The 24,338-nt window shown below is 40.8% G+C and overlaps 1 protein-coding gene across 2 annotated transcripts; it reads right to left on the bottom strand.

The window, feature by feature from the left end:
* Positions 1-117: 117 nt before the first annotated feature.
* mlxip (MLX interacting protein) lies at positions 118-23,451 on the bottom strand. 2 transcript variants are annotated; one of them, XM_030737809.1, is made up of 17 exons: positions 22,891-23,451; positions 19,419-19,525; positions 16,626-16,708; positions 16,341-16,430; positions 16,175-16,216; positions 14,284-14,524; positions 13,997-14,086; positions 13,725-13,819; positions 12,405-12,828; positions 9,168-9,274; positions 7,992-8,097; positions 7,769-7,905; positions 7,402-7,509; positions 7,139-7,266; positions 6,016-6,139; positions 3,099-3,228; positions 118-2,098 (listed from the first exon to the last, which is right to left on the bottom strand). In XM_030737809.1, exons 1-17 carry the CDS (start codon positions 23,211-23,213, stop codon positions 1,992-1,994), a joined length of 2,442 nt encoding a protein of 813 aa, XP_030593669.1. In that variant the 5' UTR covers positions 23,214-23,451; the 3' UTR covers positions 118-1,991. The 2 variants fall into 2 exon arrangements, with proteins under 2 accessions (XP_030593669.1, XP_030593670.1); XM_030737810.1 differs by having other exon boundaries at positions 14,284-14,455.
* Between the last annotated feature and the right edge of the window lie 887 nt (positions 23,452-24,338).

Here is a 24,338-nt window from a genome sequence, read left to right as displayed (position 1 = left end):
TTGAGTCAATTTGTGATATGAAATATATATTTGATGTTTACTGCAATCTATTCTCAAGCTAATATTTATTTAGTAACAAATTATATTTATTAAAAATAAAGGACAAAGAAGTCAAAGTTTTCAGTTCTGTATTTATTGTGATCAAGAATCATTTAAGGCATTTTCCAACATGCTGCATGAAGATATTTGGGAAGAGAAGAAAGAATCATATGCAGCATAAGAAAATCTTTTCTTCATAAAAACAATTCAACACTAAATGTGGGGAGACAAACATAATGCAGATCCAATCTGCGATATACTGTACATCATCCAATACAAAACCCACACACAGAAACAGCAAACAAAAGTTGGGAATTCAACTTGGTATCACAAGGGGGGGGGTTCTGAAAGGGGAGAGATGGGGCTTTGACATGGAGACATGCTTTAAAGGGGTGAAACAGTTACAAAACTGTTAAAAGAGAAGACTTAGCTGCATTGAAAGGTGCATTTCCAGTAGTAAATTATATTTGAAATCTTAATATCTGACTTGCAACAAGAAATTGTTCATTATTCAAGTGTTCATCACTGCTTTTATTTTACTGCGAACTGAGCAGCCTAGCAAAGAACACAAGAACAAAACTTCCCCTTAAAAGACACTTGCAATACATAAATTTTTTAAAAAAAACCTGCAAACAAAAAGCTGTGCATTCATCTATTAAACATGATGCCGTGTGCTATCGTAAACTCAGTTGTTCTGCACAAAAAAAAAAAAGAAAGAAAAAAAAGCACTGAGGAGTGCTGAACCACAAAATAAGATAAAAAGACAATCAAGCCGGCAAAGATCACAAGTAAGGACACTTTGACCTCTAGGCTTACACGCCAGCTGCATTCACGCAGTCCACAGATCAGAGCACTCCATCAAACATTATGCCAGTAACACAAGAGACAATACACTGAAAATATTCTTCAATATGGCTTTTGGTTGTGTTTCTTTGCGATTTGCGTGATGCATTGTTTATGTTTGCTGTTAAATAGTGTACCCACGAGAAGGAGAGAAACATTGGTAAGTGAAACCTGTACCCTTACAGACAGCATGTGCTCCTGCTGAGAAGGATCCTGGCTTAACTTGTTCATAGATGATTAGAAAATCATTAGCGTAGCCCTGAGTGATCAGTGACCCCTACCGCACATTGAAGATCCTGTAATACTGTAGATGGGGAGTATATAGTAGTGTATGGATAATCTGTACCGCTATTTCAGTTATGGCCCCTATGAGGGCTGTAAGTAATATTGTGGCATTCTTGTGTTTGCAGGTAAAGCTCAGTAGAAATGGGAGAGGGAGCAAATTATGAGCAGGGACGGAAAACCACGAGGAAACAACTGCTATTAACTGACAAAATAACATTCACCTGAGACAACGTGGGATGAGGAACACAACAGGATTCTACTGGTATTAACTGGGCAAAGCCCAACCCATGAGTATTCAATTTTAGTACTTTTCAATCTCCTCTCTGGGAGGTGTTTAAACCTATACTTAAACCTGTTTAAACCTATAAACTATACTTCTAGCTAGATAAAAAAAAAACAACAAAAAAAATCTAATATTCCTGTGAAAAAGGGGAAAAAAATTATATCAATATATTTTATGAGAGAACATACACTTAACATTGAATTTTTCCCTTTCTGAAACACAATCTTGCAGTTTACAATGTAATTGAAATTTAAACACAAGTTGTTGTTCGAGACATAAACAAGATTATCAGCTAAACATTAAAGGTAGTCATAGTAGCTTCTATTTAAATATGAAAAAAATCCTTTTTGCACAATTGTTTGGTGCCCCGTGTGCATCATTCCCAAAAGACAAACTATGTATGGTTTTTAGGAATTTGTGGAAGACTCTGTGACCTTGCTGAAAGGGTACAAGGCAGACTAGGGATATGTTAGGTTATGGCTGATGCTTAAAAAAAAGGTTCAGGTGGCTTTTGGGTCACCCTCACACTTCCAGAAAGAATCTAAAGATTTGTTTGTGTGACGGCCTGGATGGCTTCTTCAGGGAGCACGGATGGATCGCTGAGAATAGATGTGGTAGTGCACAACTGGCGAAGAGTACTCAGAACCACTGAAAAACAACAAATTAATGACATTAATAACAGATGACTGATGTCATCACTGCAGTCATAGGAGAATGGTCACACTGCTCCAAGCTGATGGCAAAGAAACAGTACCTTAAGTAACCATTCGATGGTGGGTGACACTCCTGTCAGCTAAGAACATGAAACTGAGGCTACAATTCACACATGCTCACTAAAATTGGACAACAGAAGACTGGACAAATGTTGCCTAGTCTGATGAGTCTCGATTTCTGCAGCAACATTTGGATGGTAGGGTCAGAATTTGGCATTAAAAAAAAAAACAAACGCATGCGTCAGGTAGGTGGTGATGTAATGGCGTGGCCATATTGTCTTGGCACACTTAGTACCAACTGAGCATCACTTAAGCATCACAGACTACCTGAGTATTGTTGCTGACAGTGTACCCACATCTACTGATGGCTGCTTCCAGCAGGATAACACACCATGTCACAAAGCTCAAATCATCTCAAAATGGTTTCTTGAACATATCAGTGAGTTCACTGTACTCAAATTGCCTCCACAGTCACCAGATCTCTATCAAGTAGAGCACCTCTGAGGAGACATGTCATCTGCAGCAACTGTGTGATGCTATCATCTCAATATGGACCAAAAAGGAATGTTTATCTCACACAAATACTCACACTCACTCTCACTCATACGCATACACACACACCTGGAAAGTATGATCACCACTGCTCGAGTGATTTCACGTATTATTCACAGGCATTGTTAAATTTCCTGTTTGTCATAGTTGTGGTACTTCTGATTAAAGATTAGGAACACACAGTGATAGTGAAAGATATGGCATAATCAAAGTAAAAAAACTGAGAAAATATCCTCACACTCTGTGTAGCTGAAAGAAAGTCCCCTTGGGGCTTGAAATCATCCAAAAGTGCTGATCTGTTACTGTTGCAGATGGAGTAGGCGGCATGAAGACGCATATCTTTCCCCCACCTGCGTGTCTGCGCGTTTTCACTTTTTACTTACTGGGTCTGAGTGCTGGAAGGGAGCAGTGACGATCAAGCCATTGCAGTGTGGTCTGACAAAGATCTCCTCTGCTTGTAGTTGACACCATCCCGTTGAACGAATCAAAGAGAGGCTTGATAATGATGCTGAACTGAATGTATGGCAGTCAAGGAGGAAATATACTGTAGAGTGCGATTCAACAACTATTTGAGTACAAACTAAACTAAAAGTTATCAATAAAACACATTAAAGTTATCAAATTATCTGGTGTTGACAATCCAAGTCATTAACTATGGTAACTTTAATTTCAGTGGTCACTGATGACCAACACTTGCAAACTTTGTGTAAAGTAAATCAGCTTTAAAAACATTTTTCCCCCACTCTGGAAATCTTACACTGACCCTAGTATAATGCTGTTACTACATGCTGTTTAATGTTTCCAGTCTCTAACATTAGTGATCTGGAGAGCAGAGGTAAGGAAATACCTCAAAATGCTTAATCTTGGACATCTAGGGAGGAGTTTATGCTTTCCCTGCAAAGAAAGGTGCTGCTAAAAGCAGATGGTTTTGTAATATTGACGTTGCAACGCCGGCTCCACAATATGCAACTGAGAGCTGACACACCAAAATGCCAAAACTGGCAAAAAATACAAGACTATTGTGTGGTTATAAACACAATCTGAAACATTAATCATCTCCACCCATCCCTCTCCCCACATACTACCTTCATCCTTGTTCATAGTCTTGTTACCTCCCGTATTGATTATTGTAATTCTCTTCTGTGAGGATCATGTTCTTTGATTTCTCCAGTGCTTTTAACACCATCCAGCCAGGACTTCTGAGAGACAAGCTGGAACTGTCAGGAGTGGACCACCACATCTCCGAGTGGATACTGGACTACCTCACTGACCGCCCACAGTATGTGAGGACACAGGGCTGTGTCTCTGACAGGCTGGTCTGCAGTACGGGGGCCCCACAGGGAACTGTGCTGGCACCGTTCCTCTTCACCCTCTACACTGCAGACTTCTCCATCAACTCCCCACGCTGCCATCTGCAGAAGTTCTCTGACGACTCTGCCATAGTTGGCCTCATCACAGGTGAGGATGACTCAGAGTACAGACAGTGGACTCAGGACTTTGTGGACTGGTGCCAGCGGAACCACCTCCTGATCAACGCCGCTAAAACCAAGGAGCTGGTGGTGGATTTCCGCAGGCGCAGACCCACCACACGGACACCGGTGAACATCCAGGGAGTGGACATTGAGATAGTGGACTCTTATAAGTACCTGGGTGTTCACCTAAACAATAAACTGGACTGGACTCATAACACTGATGCGCTCTACAGGAAGGGTCAGAGCAGACTCTACCTGCTGAGAAGGCTGAGGTCTTTTGGAGTGCAGGGGACACTCCTGAAGACCTTCTATGACTCTGTGGTGGCATCAGCCATCTTCTATGCAGCAGTATGTTGGAGCAGCAGCTTGTCTACAGCTGAGAGGAAGAGGATAGACAAGCTCATCAGGAAAGCCAGCTCTGTCCTAGGATGTCCTCTCGACTCAGTGCAGGTGGTGGGAGACAGAAGGACTCTGACCAAAATAACATCACTGATGGACAAGGTCTCCCATCCCATGCATGAAACTGTTGCTGAGCTGGAGAGCTCCTTCAGTGACAGACTGCTGCATCCTAAATGCACAAAGGAGCGTTACCGCAGATCCTTCCTCCCAGCAGCTGTAAGACTTTATAACCATCACTGCTCCCAACAAAAACCACAATAGCCTACACAATGTAGGATAATATATAATATACTGTAAATAGTCCGGCCTGTTAAGGTTCAACACACAGGCACATCATGTACATTGTATATAGTGTTATTATTATTAGTAGTATTAAGGTTAATATTGTTTGTTGATTTTATATATATTCTTTTCTTAATAGTGTAAATTATTATATCTTTATTTATATTTATAATAACTGCGGCTGCTGTTACACCCAAATTTCCCCTCTGTGGGACAATAAAGGCTGTTTCTTCTTCTTCTTCTTCTTCTTCTTCTATTTGGCCTCCCTCACAAATCCCTCCATAAGCTTCAAATGGTTCAAAATCCAGCCCCTCGCATTATCTGTATCTGATCTTCTCATCACCTCCTCCTCCCCTCGTTCTTCTTCTTCCATCTGCCTTACTGTACCCCCGCCCGCCTCAGTACTATGGGGAACAATCAGGGAACTCACTCTGTTCCCTGATTGTGGAACTCTCTCCTGCCTGACATCCATAATATTCACTCTCTCCCTGTCTTCAAAACACAACTCAAAACTCACCTGTTTAAGATGGCTTACTCACTTCAGTTCCCAGGTCATTTGAATTTTATTTCTTTCCTGTGCTTTTATGTGATTATTGTTTTATTTCTGTAAAGTGTCCTTGGGTGTTTGAAAGGCGCTTACAAAGAAAATGTATTATTATTATTATTATTATTATTATTATTATTATTATTATTATTATTATTAGTAGTAGTAGTAGTAGTAGTAGTAGTAGTAGTAGTAGTAGTAGTAGTAGAGCTACGGTGAGCACTCACAACATAAAAACTTCTTTGGTAGCTAATATGCAAAGCAATCCCCCTGCTATCTGGTATAATGGTTAAAAGTGAATTTTAGTATTATTTATAGTAATAATTTTAACGCTTTTTGGATTGAGAACCCAGTTAAATTTAATTGCTGTATGCTCCACCTGATATATCTCTAAACTTTTCTTAAGAAAATTACTCATGAGCGTAACTTTTCCTGTCGTAAACCTGCCACCGCTGTGTAATAACTTCCTGCCCTTATCATTCAGTTCTGAATAAGCCACCTTTCATTTAATTTGATGTGGGAGACACAAAAGCATCCCTCAAACAAAAACTTTTACATCGTGCACTTTGTTGTTACAAGTGGCTAACTTTCATTGAAGGATACAATCCAGAACTTCCAGTTCTGAAGAGTGCGGTTCTTTACATATTCATTAAACTTCTCTTGCATGTGGTCGAGCCGATGTCGTCTCATAGGTACGCCCGTCGCAGGCAGCTGTTCCTGACACAAGCTGCAGAGAGGAAGTAAAAAGAGACAAAGATTTCCTAGATAACATGTTAAATCTCTGTTCAGGTTTAGTATAGTACTATGAACAAATCTTGAGCCACTTTATATTTTGCTAGGTGCAGTGACTTACTGGAACCTGTGCAAACATACAGTACATGGAAATACAGCATATAAGGGAAAAAACAGAGTTTGTACAATTCTAATGAGCTTGAAAGTCAATATTTGATACCACCTTTATTCTTTAACACAGCCTGAACTCTCTAAGGCAGCTTTCTTGTCATTTTTTTTTTTTTTAAGTCTTCAGGAATAGTCCTCTGGGCTTCTTGAAGGACATTCAAAGCTCTTCTTTGGATGTTGGCTGCCTTTTGTTCTGTTCTCTGTCAAGATGATCCCACACTGCTTCAATGTTTTCAGTTAATAGCAAGGGAAGCACCTTGGTGGAGCAAAAATACTATTTTATGCCTGTCAAACGGTGTTATCTTTGGCATTTTTTAAATTATTTTTTTGCAGAAAATTAAAGAAACTAAATAAATGAGAATAAATGATGTGTTTATTACAACAGGCTGCTAGTAACAAAGTGTGTAAAGATACAAGTTAAAATTGGTTCTTTGTTAAGTTGTCTGTTATGTGTAGCAACAACACACACTGATGTCTTGAGTTGGGTGCCTTTTTCATGCTTGAATGACTCACAGGTCAGTGCTAAGTGAGCTAAGTAAGCTTAATACACTCCACCCCCCACCCCACCCCCAAATTTCTGTGAAAATGGTCAGGTACAGGTACTGGACTGAAAAGGAGTGAAAAAGCAACCAATGTCCAAAGGGAAAAAAAAAAAAAAAAAAAGACCTTCAGAAAGCCTGGAGAACTACAGCTTAAGAGCAAAATTCCAAGAAAATTCTGGCTCCTTGGAAGCAAAATGTAAGGATATGAGGGGTAGCCCAAGACTTTTGCACAGTACTGTATATCAAAACATTTGTGAGATACTGTAGAAAATGTTTAAACGTACCTAATGGACGTGTTGAGCTCCTCTATCTCCTCTCGTAGTCTCTTGACCTCTTCCTGCATTTGCTGCCTCTCCTGCTGCAGTTTTACAATGTGCTCCACTGTCTTCTGCAGCGTCACTGCATTACTGATCTAAATGCACAAAATTAATATATATATATATATATATATTTTTTTTTTTTTTTTTTTTTATTTAACAAATCAAACATCATACACAAATACGGTTTCTGGATATTTTAATGATGACACACAGGTACACAGACTTACATTTGACTGGGACTTTAGAGTGGGAACCAGGTTGCAGAGAGTCTTAAAGCCAATATTTATGTTTGATCGCCTCTTTTGCTCAGCAGATATGTGTGTTGTTCTCCGGATCTGTCATATAACAGCAATGGAAAGAATTAGAGGTATTACTGAGATCATGCCCAATATTAAAGAAAAACACAGGAAATGCTTCTGATGTTACTGTCCAGGAATTAAATTCAATCTGTGTTCATATATTTACCTTAAGATGTACCTTAAGTGGCATTTTGATTCCATTCACACACATGACCTACCTTGTTAAAGTCTTATATGTAATTTCAATAAGAGTTTTAGGCTTGAAAACACAGATTAAAAACATACAAACACAAACCTGAGGTTGCTCATTCTTCACCAAAACTGGACTGCTGCTGCTGCTGATTAATGACTGCGGGCTAGGTAATGACTGCGGGCTAGGAACCTGATCTAACCCACAGGGTGATCCTTGTCCAGATTGTGGCTGATTGGGAACTGAAAAGGAAAGCAACCAAAAACAAGTTTTAAGATGTATTGGAGTTGGAATTTTGAGATGCTTAATGATTAGAGTGAATTCTCACCAACACTACAGGAACCCTTCTGATTTTTGCGGCTAGAAGAATATGACTTTTCTTTAGGAACAATCGTCTGGGGAGACTTCTGAGGCACGACTTGAAAACTAGAGGTCTGAGATACATGGAAAGAGAGCAAATATTTTACTTTGAAACGGATGACCAATTAAAAAAAACAAACAAACAAAAAAACAACCACAAAAAACCCAAACTGATCCAGTTCACTCATTTTTAAGTGACACTCATACAGTCATGGTAAAAATATAGTTCACCCTCTTTAAAGTATCAAAAGTCACACAGAAAACTACTAAATAACATGTTAATGCACTGCTTCTGGATTTTGGCTCAGTTCTTCACTTCAGTTGATGCTGTTAGTGATGGAATAATAGTTATTGGGCAGAAGCATAAATATATCAGCATAAATGATCAACTGGTGGCCCCACGTGTGGCCCTGAACTGGGCCACCCTAGAAATTAAACAAAAAATAAAATCTTATTATCTCATTATTCGAAGCTGCCATTAAACTGAAAATTCCATTGACTGTAATATGAACAACTAAACAGATTCCTCGCAGAAGGAATTGCATCATGTATATCAAGTATGGAACTGATGAAGCAGTCAACACAAGAGGAACTTTTCTTATGAGGGGATTTTGTTTAAAATACAATTTCAATGTCAGAAAAATTTACTGAGTTAGTGCAGAAGTTATATTACCAAGTTTTAGACAAAGTTTACGATCATATTCACACACAGTTTAACCTACTTTTTTAACTACATGTGCTCTATTCTGGTTCCTCAATCTATACAACAGCTTCACTTCTGCAATGTTTTTTTTTCATGTGTTAAATTTGCCAAAACACTGAATTACAAAAGCGACTGCTCCAGATTGCACATGACAATCACAATCATGGAGTCCCCATTCTGAATAACTTAATTGTTATCATTTTCTCACTTTGAAATAACAATTTATCCCAATTTGTACTGCATATTTTAGAACATTATACTTGTAACCATGCATATTTCCATACTGAACTTGACTTTTTTTTGGTGCAAATTCTCGAACACTGCAAACAACAACTGACCTGTTTCCTTTTTATTGTATACACTTCAGAATTGACAGAGGGTCAACTTTCTTTTGACCATGACTGAAAAAAAATGCAATCAAACAGTGAGCTGGTTACATACCGCTCCAAGAGGAGAGGAAGCGATGACCACACCTGTGTTAGGGACCAAATCTGCTTGCAGGGGGGTGGGTGTAACAATCACAGCATTGGCATGACCAGGGAAAGGACCTAAGAGGATTTTACACACACATACATAAACATACATTCCTGAGTCTTCTGAGAGCTCTGTGGATAATCTAATCATAGACTGTATATAAAAGATGGTTGCAGCCAGGGTCGCAAATTATCTTCTTATGGCCTCTGACAGTGGTCTCATCTCTGTGCTTGTCCTGCTAGACCTCAGTGCAGCATTCAATACTGTTGACCATAACAATTTATTATAGAGATTAGAGCATGCCATAGGTATTAAAGGTACTGCGCTGCAGTAGTTTGAACCATATTTATCTAATAGACTATGGACTAGTCCAGGGCTCTTCAACTCCAGACCTCGAGCGCCCCTGTCCTGCAGGTTTTAAATGTGTCTCTGCTTCAACACACCTGAGTCAAATATAGAAGTCATTAGCAGGACTCTGGAGAACTTGACTGCATACTGAGGAGGTAATTCAGCCATTTGATTGCCCAGGGGCAGCAGTGGCAACCAGCAGGAAGCAGCAGGAAGCGATAAGGAGTGATAGGGAGGGGTGACTCCCACCCTCCGCAACCATGTCCCACAGGTGCCAAGGCTCAGTGAACCACAGGCCCAGGCCCTGCTGTCCATACACTCACACACATGCACACACATGTACCACACACACATGTACCACACACATACATACGCACACACATGCACACACATGTACCACACACACACACGCACTCACGTGCACCACACGCACACACATGCACCACACACATGCACCACACACACACACATGCACCACACACACACACACACAAATCATATATTCATACTCACACATATGACTGTCACACATTCATGCGCACATACACAGAACTTACATGGACACCAAGTGTGGGTGAGAGGGTACCAGCACAGAGCCAGTGGCACCCCGGCGAAGCAGCCAACCCGGCCCCAAACCACTAGCCAGTCCCTACCCCAGGCGGGGTGCATGAAACTGGGGTGTGGAAGACTCCCCCTCCCCCTCCTTCCACTCAGCGTGTTTGGAGTGATATGTTGGGTGTATGTGAGTGTATGGAGTGGGAAGAATATGTATGTGTGTGTGAAAGCTACAGTGCTATTAAAATTGGAGGGACAGATGTGATGAGCACTGTGCAACAGCGCCCATCCACACCACCCCCCAAGGCCCTCAATGTCTAAGATGTAATTAAAATTGAGGAGCAGGCAGCAGTGAACAGAGGTGGGGCCACCTCAGCAGTTCCACACACTGACCACTGGGTGACACACCTGCCCCCCAAAGCCCTATGTGTACTATGACGTGTTGTGAGCTATATAATGTAATTAAAAAGGGAGAGTGGGACATCACGCAACGTAGTGAGCAGAGCCAAAGAAGTGGCCCTACTCACCGCAGCTCAAGTCCCCCTCACCCAAGACCCTACGTGTGTGTGATGTAATGTTTGACTGAGTGGGAGGAGGAGAAGGGCCAGGATATTTAAGACCGGGGGTAGAGAACTACCCCCAGAAGAAGAGAGCCAGCAAACTGCTGGCTCACTAAGCACCCCAGTTCCCTACACCCAACCACAGTGCAGGGAAGGCAGGTCCAGGGCCTGAAGTGGTCACACCCCCAGGGCACCACCGTGCCCAAGGCCAGCACCCACAGTCCACACCACAGAGAAGCACAACACAAAAACACCCCCCCACACACACATACACATACAAAAGACAACATATCACACACACACCCACCACATACATACAAATATCTCTTTCTCCTATACATACACACACACACACCCACCCACAACACACACAAATATCTCTCACACACACCCACACACACATAAATGTCTCTCACACAGACACCGACACACACAGACACACACACGTACGCACGCACACACACACACGCACACACACACACACACACAGTTGTCCTGAGTCCGGAACCAACGGCCCCCTGTGGGAAACTACTGCTCCCTCGCCTGCGCGCCCCTCCACCCCAAAGGATGCGCGGGCACCCCAGAATCCCGGAATGACGGCCAGACATCCCAACGCGGTCCCACCCACGCCACTCGACGGTGCGCCTAAGGGGGCACAGACCCCCCCAACGCAGGGAGGAGCCCAACCGGAAAACGGGCGACCCCGGGCACCAGGGCCCCAGACCCCAACCCCCGCGGAGAAAGCCGGCCACCCGGCCCGGAGCCAGCACCCACCACCACAGGCACCCCAGTCCCACGTCCCAAGACCATAAGAGCGCCCGTCCAAGCCCCCACCACCAACATCCAGGGCCCGTACACAGAAACCACAAGACGGCAGTCCCCGTCTCCCATCCAAGGACCATCAGACACCCGACCATTGGGTTTTCTGTGTAATTACTGTAGGGCCTTTACCTCACAATGTAATGCACTTTGAGGCAACTGTTTATTGTGATTTGGCGCTATATAAATAAAATTGAATTGAATTCACCTCACTCATTGGTTTGTGGACAGGAGCCCTCTAGACTTTTGAAAGCAAATGTGACAAACAGTGGCAACTAGTAGAAAACCAGGGTATGCTGTTGGCTTATCTATTATTATCTTGCCAATCACAAGACAACCTAGCTCCTTGACCCACAATTTACAAATGAATATCATGTTGTATTTAGAAAGACTTGGAGCTAACAACTGAGCTCATTGATCATGTATGTTTTTGTTTTCTTACAGACTACTATACAGCAAGAAACCCTTTGCAAAAAGGTGATTAATCCCTGCTGGTCATTAGAGGTTAAGGTACTTCCACGTTGGCTTTTGAGACCAGCACACTACATCCATCTTTTTATACAGTCTGACTGTAACCCACTTTTCAACAGCTTTTAGACTCCAAGTTTTACATTTTCCTAATATATCTCACAAAAAGTCTCATATTTACAATGAAAGCTGAACAGGAAAACATTTGATATTACTAGTCTCATGTTTTCATTTGCTCTTAAAAAACTAAAACCAGTGAAGCTACAGTGACTCGTGTGTGTGTGTGTGTGTGTGTGTGTGTGTGTGTGTGTGTGTGTGTGTGTGTTAGAAAAACAATCAAATCAAAGTGATGACATTAGAAACACTTGAGCGCTACCTTGTGGTAATTAAGTTAAAGTGATGCATTTCCGTCTTGTAGATATATATGTTGATCCTGAGTTTAGAAACCACAGACCTGTTAGGATGATCTGAGAAGAGGGGAGTGTGTTAGCAGGTGCAATCCTTGGTATGGGCCGATTTTTGTTGGCACTGGATGGCTGTAAAGGTCGAGGCAGAGCAAAAGCCTGAGGATGTTGTACAGGAGTGGCAGCCAGCGGAGCAATTGGCTGGAGATGGGATTGGAGAGCTGGTGTTTGTGCAGATATGGTGCTATACTCTGAACTGTGGCTGAAGGTAGTGGCTGAGTCGCTGGGCGTAACAGTAGAGGAGGCTGTGTGTGTAATCACAGATGGTGCTACAGTCTCATCCAGAACTGAGGTGTTGTTCAAGGGTGAGGTAGCCATGGGTGTTGCTGAGACCATGTCCTGACTTGGAAGGCACTGTTCCAGAGGATCATAGATAGGACTGGTTGTCAGCTGCATGGAGGACATTAAGTGGGCCTGTCAAGCAATGAAAAGGAAACAAACACACTTAGTACAACATGATACAGAGCAGACACACTTCTGTGGTTTATGACAGTAAACAGACTGTATGATGACTCATCTTTTATACCTGTTCTTTAACTGTCATTGTCATCCAGCTTTTTGTTTTATTGATATATATTATTTTACTCACTTAAGCTTTTTCATTAGAGATTTAATGTAATTTTTAACTGCCAAGACAGAGGAATTGCCTTTGAAGTGCAGATTTGTCACCACACAAATCTGCACAGTCCATGTCAAAAAAAAAAAAAAAAAGGTGCCCGGTACTTCATTACCAAAGTCTCTGAGAAATGTTTCAGCACTTTGTCTTTTACTTCTTCTTGGCAAAGATTCAACAAAGGGGGGCCCAACCTGGTACTAGAAATGTGTACATAAGAAAGTGGCCATGAATGTAGTTGTCCTCTGGTTCACCAAGTTCAGACACCTGAAGGACATGTTTTAAAGAGGTTTTCTAGTACACAAATCTGTATAAAAAAATAATAATCAATCTTATAATTCAAACAAGAAGTTTAATTAAAAAAAACACTTTTGGACCCAGCAGAAACAAGAAGAAGAAAACAAATATTCAGTCATTTTGGGTACATAATTCTCTTGACTTCTCCAGATATATTAATTAAATGTTAATCAGTTTGAGAAAGTCATGTATGAAAGTGCTTTGTAATAAGTTTAGTAATATTATTATGTTACTTTATTTTTTGTCTAGCTACAGTAAGACAGAAAGTTGGTGGCAGATGTGGCAAAAATACAAAGAAAAATTTAAATCTATATATAAAAAAACAAAAACAAAAAACCCCTTGAACAGACTGTCTTCATGGTGGTGTGTGTTAGGGACTGAGCCTCGGATCTGTGTTTACCTGTGACTGAGAGCTGCTGCCGGGTAGAGGGGTGACAGATGGTGCAGTGGGGGAAACAGAGGGGAAGGCAGGCTGACGGAGGCTGTGAAATAAGTCTGGAACAAGAGTCTCTATGTTAGCTAGAGGTTAGTAAAACCACGCTACTTTTTGCGTTAGGCTAGGCCAACTGCTGTAGCAGAGTTACTAGAACATGTGCGCTTGATTTCTGTACAGTGTGCACTATTAGTCTGTGTCAAGTGCTAATGCGGCTGTGGGTGGTGCGTTACTGCTACCTTGCAGTGGATCAAACGAGTCCATAAAGTCTAAGTTGGGCTGTAAAGGGATGAGTCCTGGTTGGATCATGTCTGCATTCCCTGCATGAGCTGTGGGCGACAGAAGCAGAGTTATGGAGAGTAGGGGGATAAAATAGCTGTGTTTATGCATTAAAAAAAAAATTTAAAAAACACTCATTTTTGAGATGCAATCCCAAACAGTGCAACAAAAACAAAGTAAGAGTTTGGCAAAAATTAACAAATCAATCATTAAATTGAAGCCAGTGGGTATCTGAATATTTTCTTACCAATCTCCCTTGGATTAGGAAAAGGTATGGGCTGGTGTGAGGCCAGTGTAGAGAACAATGTGTCTGAAAACTCAGACATCAAAACGTCCATGTCAAAAAGGGGATCCATCTCCATGGGGGCAGGCGCTTCATTATTCCTACGAGTAACACGGCGTGCAGTGGCCTCTTCATCCTGATAAAAGGAGACACGGAGCATGTCTGGAGAGACTTCCCCAAACAGTGATAACTGCTCCTCTGGCCCCTTTGAGCGTTCAAAATGCAGCAACCACACCAGTTAGCAACACATAAGCATGCAGTATTATGTGCAGCCAATAAGCTAAACTCCTTATTTACATGAACTGTGCAAAAGTCTAAAGTTTGGTGGAAACTTGGGAAATGTATTTTTATGTATTTTGGATGCATAAAAACCATTAAGTCAGCTTGCATGTCTTTAAAATGAAGCTGAATAAGGAAAATCTGTATTTACTCATTTGCCTGCTTTCCTGGGAGTTCAGTGGCTATTTTACATCAGTTCTACTTTCCCGCAATGTCAAACTCTGTACTGACATCATTACTCTAGTCTAATTATTTTCTTGCCTGCCCTCTGCCACCCAATGAGCCTTTGTTCTGTATGCTTTAAATCTCAGTGCTCTTAATGTCAATCTGCCTTTCAGACTTACATTTTTGCAACCCACCTCCTTCCCATCTCTACCTCACCCTGGTCTCTCAGAGCCCCATCCAAGCCTCCATTTTCATCTACACCATTACCAGTGTCTAGAATTCACAGCTGCGTCTCCATTCTGCTGTGATGGTTCATCTCAGGCTAATCACTAAATAGTGCTCTCCTTACTTAACTTTGTTTTAACTCATAAAAATAGCTCAAAGCAGTTAGCAGAACTGTTACAAATCAAACAAATCTTAATTATCTTCAGTTGTTCACCGAAAATCGAATTACTTCTGCTTAATAATTATGGATACCATTTGGGTGAGGAGAGCTGTCCTCCCCCTAGTGTTCTCTCTGTGATATAGCCTACTTATAAATTCAGATGCCTTTATTTCTTCTCTCACCAGCAGAGGTACAGTGCCCAGCCCAAAAAAATAAAGATCTGGGATCACGTGAAAAAACAGAAGATACTGAGATGACCTAAATGTACAGAAAGACTGTTGTTGTTTTAAATGCAAAGAATACTCACACCAATTATTGATTTTATTTAGGTCTGCTGACTGGAGTTTGGATGAAACTGATAAGTTAATATAACACTTATCAACAGGTTCATTTTTTAAAGCCTCTCCACTTTTAGTGTCTCAAACTTCTGCACAGTACTGAGTCAGTGACTGAAGGCCTCAGTATACCCGCCAGGTTGGTTGCTTCATGTACTGCCAGTAACATCATAACACAGCTACACCCATTTTTTTTTATGCTCGCCATTACGGCGTATGTAGTTCTTGCAGTATGTTTTTCAACAACAGGTGTCACCACGTGATAATACCATTACATCAGCACTGTTATAGGACGAGAAGATGTCCAAACTGGAAGCAAGGAATTTGCCAGGTATGTGTGTGTCTCTAAGTTTTTCCCACAAAGTCTCACATTTTCCAACCGTTGCAACATCTCCCTCTGCATAACACAGTGGGTATAATGGGGCCTTGAGTGAATTGCTGGGTGAGTGAGTGGATGAGTGGATGTGAGTGCATAGTTTTACAGGCTAAATAAGGTGCACACAATCAAAAGTGCCTTGTTTGTACAGTTACAGATGACTTTATAAATATAAACAATGTGAAGGTGACTGGGTTAGCATGGGTTAATTTCATAAGTATCAACATCTGGATGAACAGATGCTGACACTAATGATTATGTTAATATTAACACTTTGTTAGTGGAATGAATAAGCCATAGGTCAGTACTGCATACCTTTAGTAAGCTTGAGAGGTCGTCATCCTTGTGCTTCTGTAGCTATAAAAGAATTCACAAGTGTATCATTAAATAAATATTTATTTTTTATGGCCAAAACAATAGGCCTACTAAAGATTCTCAGCATCTCAGACAGAAACAGTGTTTTGGTTTAATAATACAGTACCCTTTTCTTAAAATATGTCCTCCACTTGTGGTACTCTCTTATGACAATTTCAATCCTTCTTTTCCAGCATTTCCCCTCTGCAGCAATGCCCTGGAAAAGAAAGAGACTGGAACTAAACCAAAGCCCATAGCAAGCACACGACACAAAGAAAGGAAGTAACAACGGAAAATAAAAATAAATGTCAAGAAAGTGTTTGAGTGTTGGATGGATAAACTGGATGATTTCAGTGAAAAGAAAAACAAGTCTTTGTGGCTGTTTGTGCATCTCACACTTATTTATCTTTACCTCAGGACGATGAACGTCCAGGTCGAGAGTTCCATCAAGGGGTGTCGCAAAGTGACAAACAGGATTCTGTCTTTTCTCCACATCTGGGGGTCAAAAAACAACTCAAGCTTAAAATATACAATTGGATTTGTTTATCTCAGAGAAGGATATTTAGAATGTAATTAAAAAAATTAACATATGCGCATGTAGGTTAAAGGTTCATTCTTAAAATAAACAGCTTCAGGGTGAACGGTCACAACTCCCACAGCTCAAAAAAAAGCTTGACCCAGATTTAGCTTACTTAGTGACGTGACTGAAAGTTATTATTAGTCACTTTCACAAAACTGGCACCTCACATCAAAGCGTACATGTATTTAAGACATGCAGCTTTCCGCACTGAGCCATCGATCACCAGGGCTTTAAACCAAAACATAGTGGCTCAGTTTGTAAGACATGGATTATAAGCACAGTGTTATCCTAATTTTTATTTAAGTGCGTTTCTTCCTTGACTTTTCCTTTTAGTCTAGAATGAAGTTTAATGCATGCCTGGGAAAGTGTCTGAGTATGCTCCACAGGGTTCTTACTGTAGTAACGACTTCTGGGAAACACACTCACGTGGGATAAAGTATCACATCAGAAGGACCACAGGCAGTTTTATATAAACACAAACAGAAGCTTGAAACTAATAACACCACTGGGAAAAGCATGCTGACTTAGAGACATGTCTTAACCAGTACACTAAACAGTCCATCCCAACACAAATTGTTTCTAAGAGCAACATTCAGGTACCTACACGTCCCACAAAACATAAAATTTCAACAGTCATAATAGATGAGCTTGATTACAGGTTTCACCAAACCACGTGACTCTGCTCACACACTGCTAGATCAAGTGTTTGTGTATGAATGGATCCTAGAAGTTGGATGAAGACACGGAAGATCAGAACCTGTCTCACTAAGCACTTTTATGGTGGAAGACTGCCTTTTCACTGCCATTATTTGTGCCCACACTCCTACGGTCTCACCTTATTCTGTATTACTTTGTTGTTTGTAAACAGCTTATAAATTTATCAGCATAGAAAGAGGCTTATATGACGCCCAACATACTGTTAATATAATGTTACGAAGGGCATTTTTCTCTTCCCCTCTGCTTTGCTGCACACTACATGAATTAACCTGCTGAGGCCAGCCTGCTTGTTTCCTGTCTATCAAGTTGCTGATTCCACTCTTCCTGTGCTCTGACCCAATTTCACCCAGAACATGTGAAAAACAAAGTATTTCACAGGACTCTACGCAGTCCAGTGAAAACCTAAGAACACCCTTACTGCTTCCATAGCAATTAAGAAGGAAAGTGTGAGCACCTGTATAAAAGCAGAGGTTTTGTTAGTTTGGTGGTCAGTGTTAATACAATGTCACAATCAAAGTTCAGACCTCTGGCAGGACCTTAACAGCACTGGGCATAAACAAATGCCTGCAAACCCCAATGAACTGAAACAACATTGTAAAGAGTGGACCAAAATTCCTTCACAATGATGTGAGAGACTGATAAAGTCATACAGAATTACATCAGGTTATTGCTGCTAAACGTGGTTCTACAAGGTACTGAAGCATGGGGTGGACTTAGTTTTACACAGTTTTCTTAGTGATTAAAATAAGTTTAAATGTGTTCTTATTGCAAATTGAAAATGGTAACACTAATTACTAAAATGAATGTCAGTATGGTGTTCACAGAAGGTTGAGAAAAAAAAATAAAAGATTGATGGTAAAAACATTACCATTGTTTAGAGGCCCCTGATGTGTCTTATACAAAACCCTTGCATATACAGTACTGCATGAAAGTTTTCAGCCATCTCTTGTTTAGTTTTGCTAAGAAAATGGAAAAGAGGGGCGCCCGGGTGGCTTAGTGGTGAAGCTGGCGACCACATTAATATGCTGCATTGCGTTGCGTTGCGGGCGGTACGGGTTCGACTCCCGGCCTGTCGCCAATTTGCCCGCGTGTCTTCCCCTGTATCTTCCCCCCATTTCCTGTCTCTCTCCACTGCTGATAAAAGCCACTGTGGCCAAAAATGCGAAAATGGAAAAGACACAACTTAAAATTGGTTCTTTGAAAGGTTATCCACTGACTGAGTTAGGTGCCTTTTTAATGCTTGAATGATTCATTAGGTCAGTGTTAGGCAGCTTAATAAAGAAAAATCATTCCTTTGAAAATGGTCAGGTATAAGAACGGGACTGAAAATAGGTGAAAAAGCAATGTCCCCAGAAAAACCTTGACAGACCTTCAGAAAGCCTCAAGAACTATTACTCAAGGCCATTTAAAAAAATTACAAGTCAGTTAATTGCAAAGCCCTGGGAGTCCTTGCTAAAACCCTTAAAAGGCAGAAAGATTTTGGATAAAAGAACCAGAGACAGTGCAACCCTGTCTTCACTATAGATGGGTTCTCATTACAACTTCACACATGGGCCTCCGAATGGAGTCTTTTACTGGATGTTCTTTTATGTCAGTTTCCAGGCAAAAGCCCGTGAAACAGGTCCACTTAAAAGGTTTTGATGAGCCACAGAACACCATATGGTTCAAGTCTGTCCCATAAGACGTATATGTGTAAAGCTTGAAAAAGGAAATCTGTCTAAATGTCAGTTTATCACAAAGGACTAAAATCCCCAACTAGGTTCTAGTTCACAATTCTTGAACTAGAACCTGATTTCTTCATTGCTGCTGCATCTTGATTCAAAATGCATTACACTAAAGCCACTTTTTATTAAATATTGAAGAATAAAGACTTCACTTTAGCAACGACTGACATTGTGGAACTCTTACATTGCATATACCAGGCTCTCCATATGGCGTTGTTGAGGCGAATCTTGTCTCTCCAAAGCAGTTTTAGCCCTCTGAAGTTCTTCCACTTTGGAGACACCAACTTACCACTGAAAAGAAAAGAAAATTATCCATCAAATAACTTCAAATGATAAGAGACATAAGCTTAACTGACATAAGCAAATCACACACAGTTTGCTCTTCTTTGTTTTATTGCAACTTGTACATGATCAAGTATCTTTTTAGCTGAAAGGACCACACGTTTTAAGGCCCAACACTAATGCTTGCTGGTTATTCTGATCCAGCATCCATCAATTCAAATCTCACTAACAGCCTGGCCTAAATTTGACTCTTAATATTTGAAAAGTGGTTGTCTGCAGGACAAAATTTAAATAAATTCAATTGTATAAAAGCATCAAAAAGCTGTAAAAGTGAAAATAAGCTGCACATGCTCTATAGCTACTCAGTGTGACATCACTAACTAAAAAAGCAAAGGCAGACAACTACAAGGAAGCACGTTTGAAGTCATGCTTCATTTAGAATGACACAATTATAGGCTTACACAAGCAGGAACATTACAGACATGTCAGTAAAGTTAAGACAACTGCGCACTGGAGGAACTCATCTGTGTTTTTTTTTGTTTTGTTTTGTTTGGTTTTTTTTAGGTATGCCTGCAGCATGTGCGCTTAATGATTACAATACAATGGTATTTTTGTCTGTTCGGTATCAGATAACATCAAGATGTTCGCGTTAAACAAGCAACGATAAAAAGCTGACAAACATCTGAGTGTTTAATTGTAAAATGATTGATTGTTACAATCAAGAAAATAATTCCAAAATGCCCCGATGGGGAAATGTTTATCACATCCAAAAGGACAAGCTCACAGTTTCCCCTCTTTCCATCCTTCCTGTCAATTTTATAGCCCGTCCTTCTCACTCTTGTCCAGTCTTTTTTGCTCTTATGATTTGAGTGTTTGTTTACTGTACAGAGTACTGTGGGAGTCTTTTGAAGCAGAAAAAAAGCCTTTTCAGTGGTAAAGGCTCTCTCGCTCAAATAAACCCTCATCATTTACAGCAACAACACTTAAGGCAACAACAGCAACTGGTCTTTAAATAGTCACAACAAAGGAAATCCTCTGAGCAGCTGGAACCCATACGTCAAAGATAGCTGTAAACAGAAAACTATGTGTAAGGTTACTATCATATCACATTACATCTGATAATATATTTGCATTTCAGCCGTTCTGTTACAAGGCACTTCTTTAAACAGGGGCCTTTTACTTTAAATCCGCACACCAACATTGTTTTATACTGTCTTATCCTATTTATTTACTGACCTAGTTTGCCAGTTTACCTCTTCAGAATCAGGAGATGCTTTATGGTCTCATTTTCAAAGGTTTTATGGTGCAAAATGAGATAATGAAGGCATTAGAGCTGCACTAGATAATTGAGTTATTATGACTTGTCACTGTCTAAATTGCAGCTCAGGCAAAATTGCTTAGCACTGTCTCATTCAAGCTCATGTGATCTGTAATTGAACTTGATACTTCTTTTCTCTTAGAGAACTCACACACTCACCCACTGTAACTGTGCAACACCCACATCTTTGTGCAATATTATATTATTCATACTGAACAATATCTATCACTCCTATATTGTGTAATATCCAGTATTCATTCACTAGTGCAATATTCATCATCTTCATTATTATATGTATACACGCATTTACTTTCCTACAATGTACAGATGCACCAATGTAGGTATGTATGTATATATTTTTATACAATCTATTTTTTGTATATTTTACACATTGTTTATTTTCTGTATATCTCTTGATCACATTGATTATACTAGATTATAATATTTTTATAATATTTCTATTTTCATTTTAGAGAGTTTGATTTTCTGTTACATGGCACTGAACAGGAGTGGCCCTCCAATCTCATTGTACATCCTGTATAATGACAATAAAGGCATTCTATTCTATTCTATTCTATTCTATTCTATTCTATTCTATTCTATTCTATTCTATTCTATTCTAAAACAACTTCAAGATCTAAGATTTGGGCTGTGGGAACTTGTGATGCACAGTTTAAAAGAATCAACTATTGATAAAACATAAGTGCTATTTAACCCTGGAAATAATGTTTATACAATGGTCTAACTGTATTATGGGGATGCTGTAATTGCTCTTTATAATTTTGGGCCACTTGTAGCACTACACCACTGATGATGCCAAGGCTTTCCCTGAGCAACCCTCCCAAACAAGCCAGTCTGTCTGTTTCTAATTGTGCCTTTAACATTTAACATGCTGGCTGAGGTCTGCAGAGTCTGAGATGTAGTTCTTGGGCATTTTGCAGTTTCTCTAACCACTGTATGGTGTGACCTTGGGGTGAATTTGCTGGGATGTCCAGACCATGAGTAAGAGTGTATTTAGTTTTTCACAGGACTGCAGAGTCCTGTAAAAACTCTCTTTCACATGACTGCAGATAAGCCTGCCAAAAAAACCCAACCAAATTAAACTATTATAAACCTCTACTGCACACAAGTATCAATGTAACAACACACCTGGCTGATATGCTTCCAGGTTTGTTTGCCGATTGGCTCTTTGGGTGGGACAACTGCCACAAAAAGTTTCCATGGATTTCTTATCAGGGTCTCCTGGCTTCCCCAGGGTTTCTGAATGGAAAAATGGCTAGACCTGGCAGCTCAGTGGGGTTGGGGTACAATTTAATTTAATTTGGTACAATTTAATTACTAGAGTTATGCAATACTCTCTATTATAATACTAAATATCAATGCATGGTGGCACAGGAAGAGCAGCATGGCAGCAAATGTTTGTTTTTCTTCTCAGACTCAGCATGATGTCAATGAGATGAGAACAAAGATCCCCAATATGGTAATTTCTGACAGACAAACACACAACCAATATATGAATGTGAATGGAATGGTGCTTTAAGTGCTCAACTTGAGAAGAAAGATGCTTATATAAGTACCAGTCCATCTACATGCACATTTCAAGGACGAACCTTGTTTTTAAGGAGCAACCAATAAGAAGAAAGTAGGCATATATTCCATAAACTGGGGAAACCTTAAAATCACCCACAAAAAAAGTAAAACACTGCCTATTCACAATCTGATAATGTTATGTATTATAATATATGAGTTACAGGGAATATTTTTAGCAGGTAATTTACATTTTACTTATGATACCTGCATAATTAGATCCAGGGCTCTTTTTTCCCCTCTTTATCGCTGGTTCTTTTATCTAAGTAAGGTTTCTGGGTTTCCCTTCAGAATTACACTCACTATAAACCGTGATTATCAAGCAGGAAGTTAAAGGGAGACTCGTGACCACATGCAGTTGTCCCATGCCAGACCGTACTGATGGAGGAAAGTTCAGCATCGAGTGGGTGACGAGGAGCTAAAGTGAAAATGAATGCCCCATGTGTTTACATAGTGCGCCATAACTCACCTATACGCCAGAGTCATGCATTCAAAGAGCTTCGTCAGTGAGGCATCTATAGAGAACTGCGACATGCTCTCCTTTCCAAAATGATAGGTCTGACACGTTTGTTTGTTGACAGTGTCGAAGTCGTAGCCTTTCTTCGGCGGGTGCTCGGTGTGGGGCGAGGAGACCATGAAGTGCCCGCTGTGGATGATCTGAGACTCCAGTCCCTCTGCCTTCCTTAGCCCCAGATGAGTCTCCTCTGTGTCCGAGTCGTCATCCTGCTCCTGCTTTACACTCGCGGGAGGGCAACGGTATTTCTGCCGCAGGGACGCCTCTCTCACAGCCATGTCGGTAACCAGACAAATGGCTAAAGTTAGCCAGCGAGCTAGAACAATAAAACTCTCCCTTTCATGAGTCTCTCTGGAAAACACGCCGACTGTTAAACTTTACCAACTTCGTGCCATGGAGTCGAGGCCCTCGGTTCGCTCATCTTAAAGCTCATCATGGGTCATTAAAGTCCCAACTTAAGTTATTGTCTTGAGTTGACGTAGCTACGAGTCGCAAAGACCAGCTGACACGAAACTGCTCACGGGCCCCCCTGCCCAGAGCAGGAAGTTCCTGCTGCAAAGCGCCTCTGATTGGTCCACTTCAGAGTCCCGCCCACTAGGGGGACCCAAAATAACCTGCAGCCATAGACACGTTTCTGCAGCGAGTAACGACAAGAGGTCCCTCAAGATATGTAAAATGTATATTAACTTCAAATATAAAATATAATTATGCTTCTAAATCGTGCCAAAAAAATTATAAAATGGGACGTAAGAAGAAAAAAAAAACACTGGAAGAGGCCATAAATGGCAAATACAAGGTGGAAGGGAGCCTGGAGAGGTGGAGGCTTACACTGGAAAGAAGAGGATTGAAAGTCAGTAGAAGCCAGACAGAACACGTGTGTGAAAGAGAGGCAGACAGATGTAATAGTGAAGATGCAAGGAGCAGAGGTAGTGGAGATGGATACGTTTAAAAAGCTGGGGTCAGCAATCCAAAACAACAGACAGACAAGAGAGGTGAAGAAGAGAGTGCAGACAGGGTAGAGATGAGTGTTAGGGATGATTTGTGACAGAAGGATAGAAGAAGGTTTACAAGTTGGTAGTGAGACCTGATGTGATGTATGATTTGGAGACCATGTCACTGACAAATAGACAGTAAGCCAAGCTGGAGGCAGCAGAGTTGAAGATTTTCACCAGGAAGGACATGATTAGAAACGAGTACATCAGAGGGACAGCTCAGATTGAGCATTTTGAAGACAAAGTTAGAGAGACAAGGTTCAAATGGTTTGGGCATGTTCCAAACAGGGATATAGTGGATATACTGAACAAAGGATACTGAATGTGGAGCTGCCAGGAAGGGGGAAAAGAGGAAGATGTATTGAAGGAGGACATGCAGAGAGTTGGTGTGACAGAGGAGGATTCTGGGAG

Source organism: Archocentrus centrarchus, chromosome 9 (assembly GCF_007364275.1).
Source record: "Archocentrus centrarchus isolate MPI-CPG fArcCen1 chromosome 9, fArcCen1, whole genome shotgun sequence".
Classification (NCBI taxonomy): Eukaryota; Metazoa; Chordata; class Actinopteri; order Cichliformes; family Cichlidae; genus Archocentrus; species Archocentrus centrarchus.
This window is presented reverse-complemented; position numbering and strand designations above follow the sequence as displayed.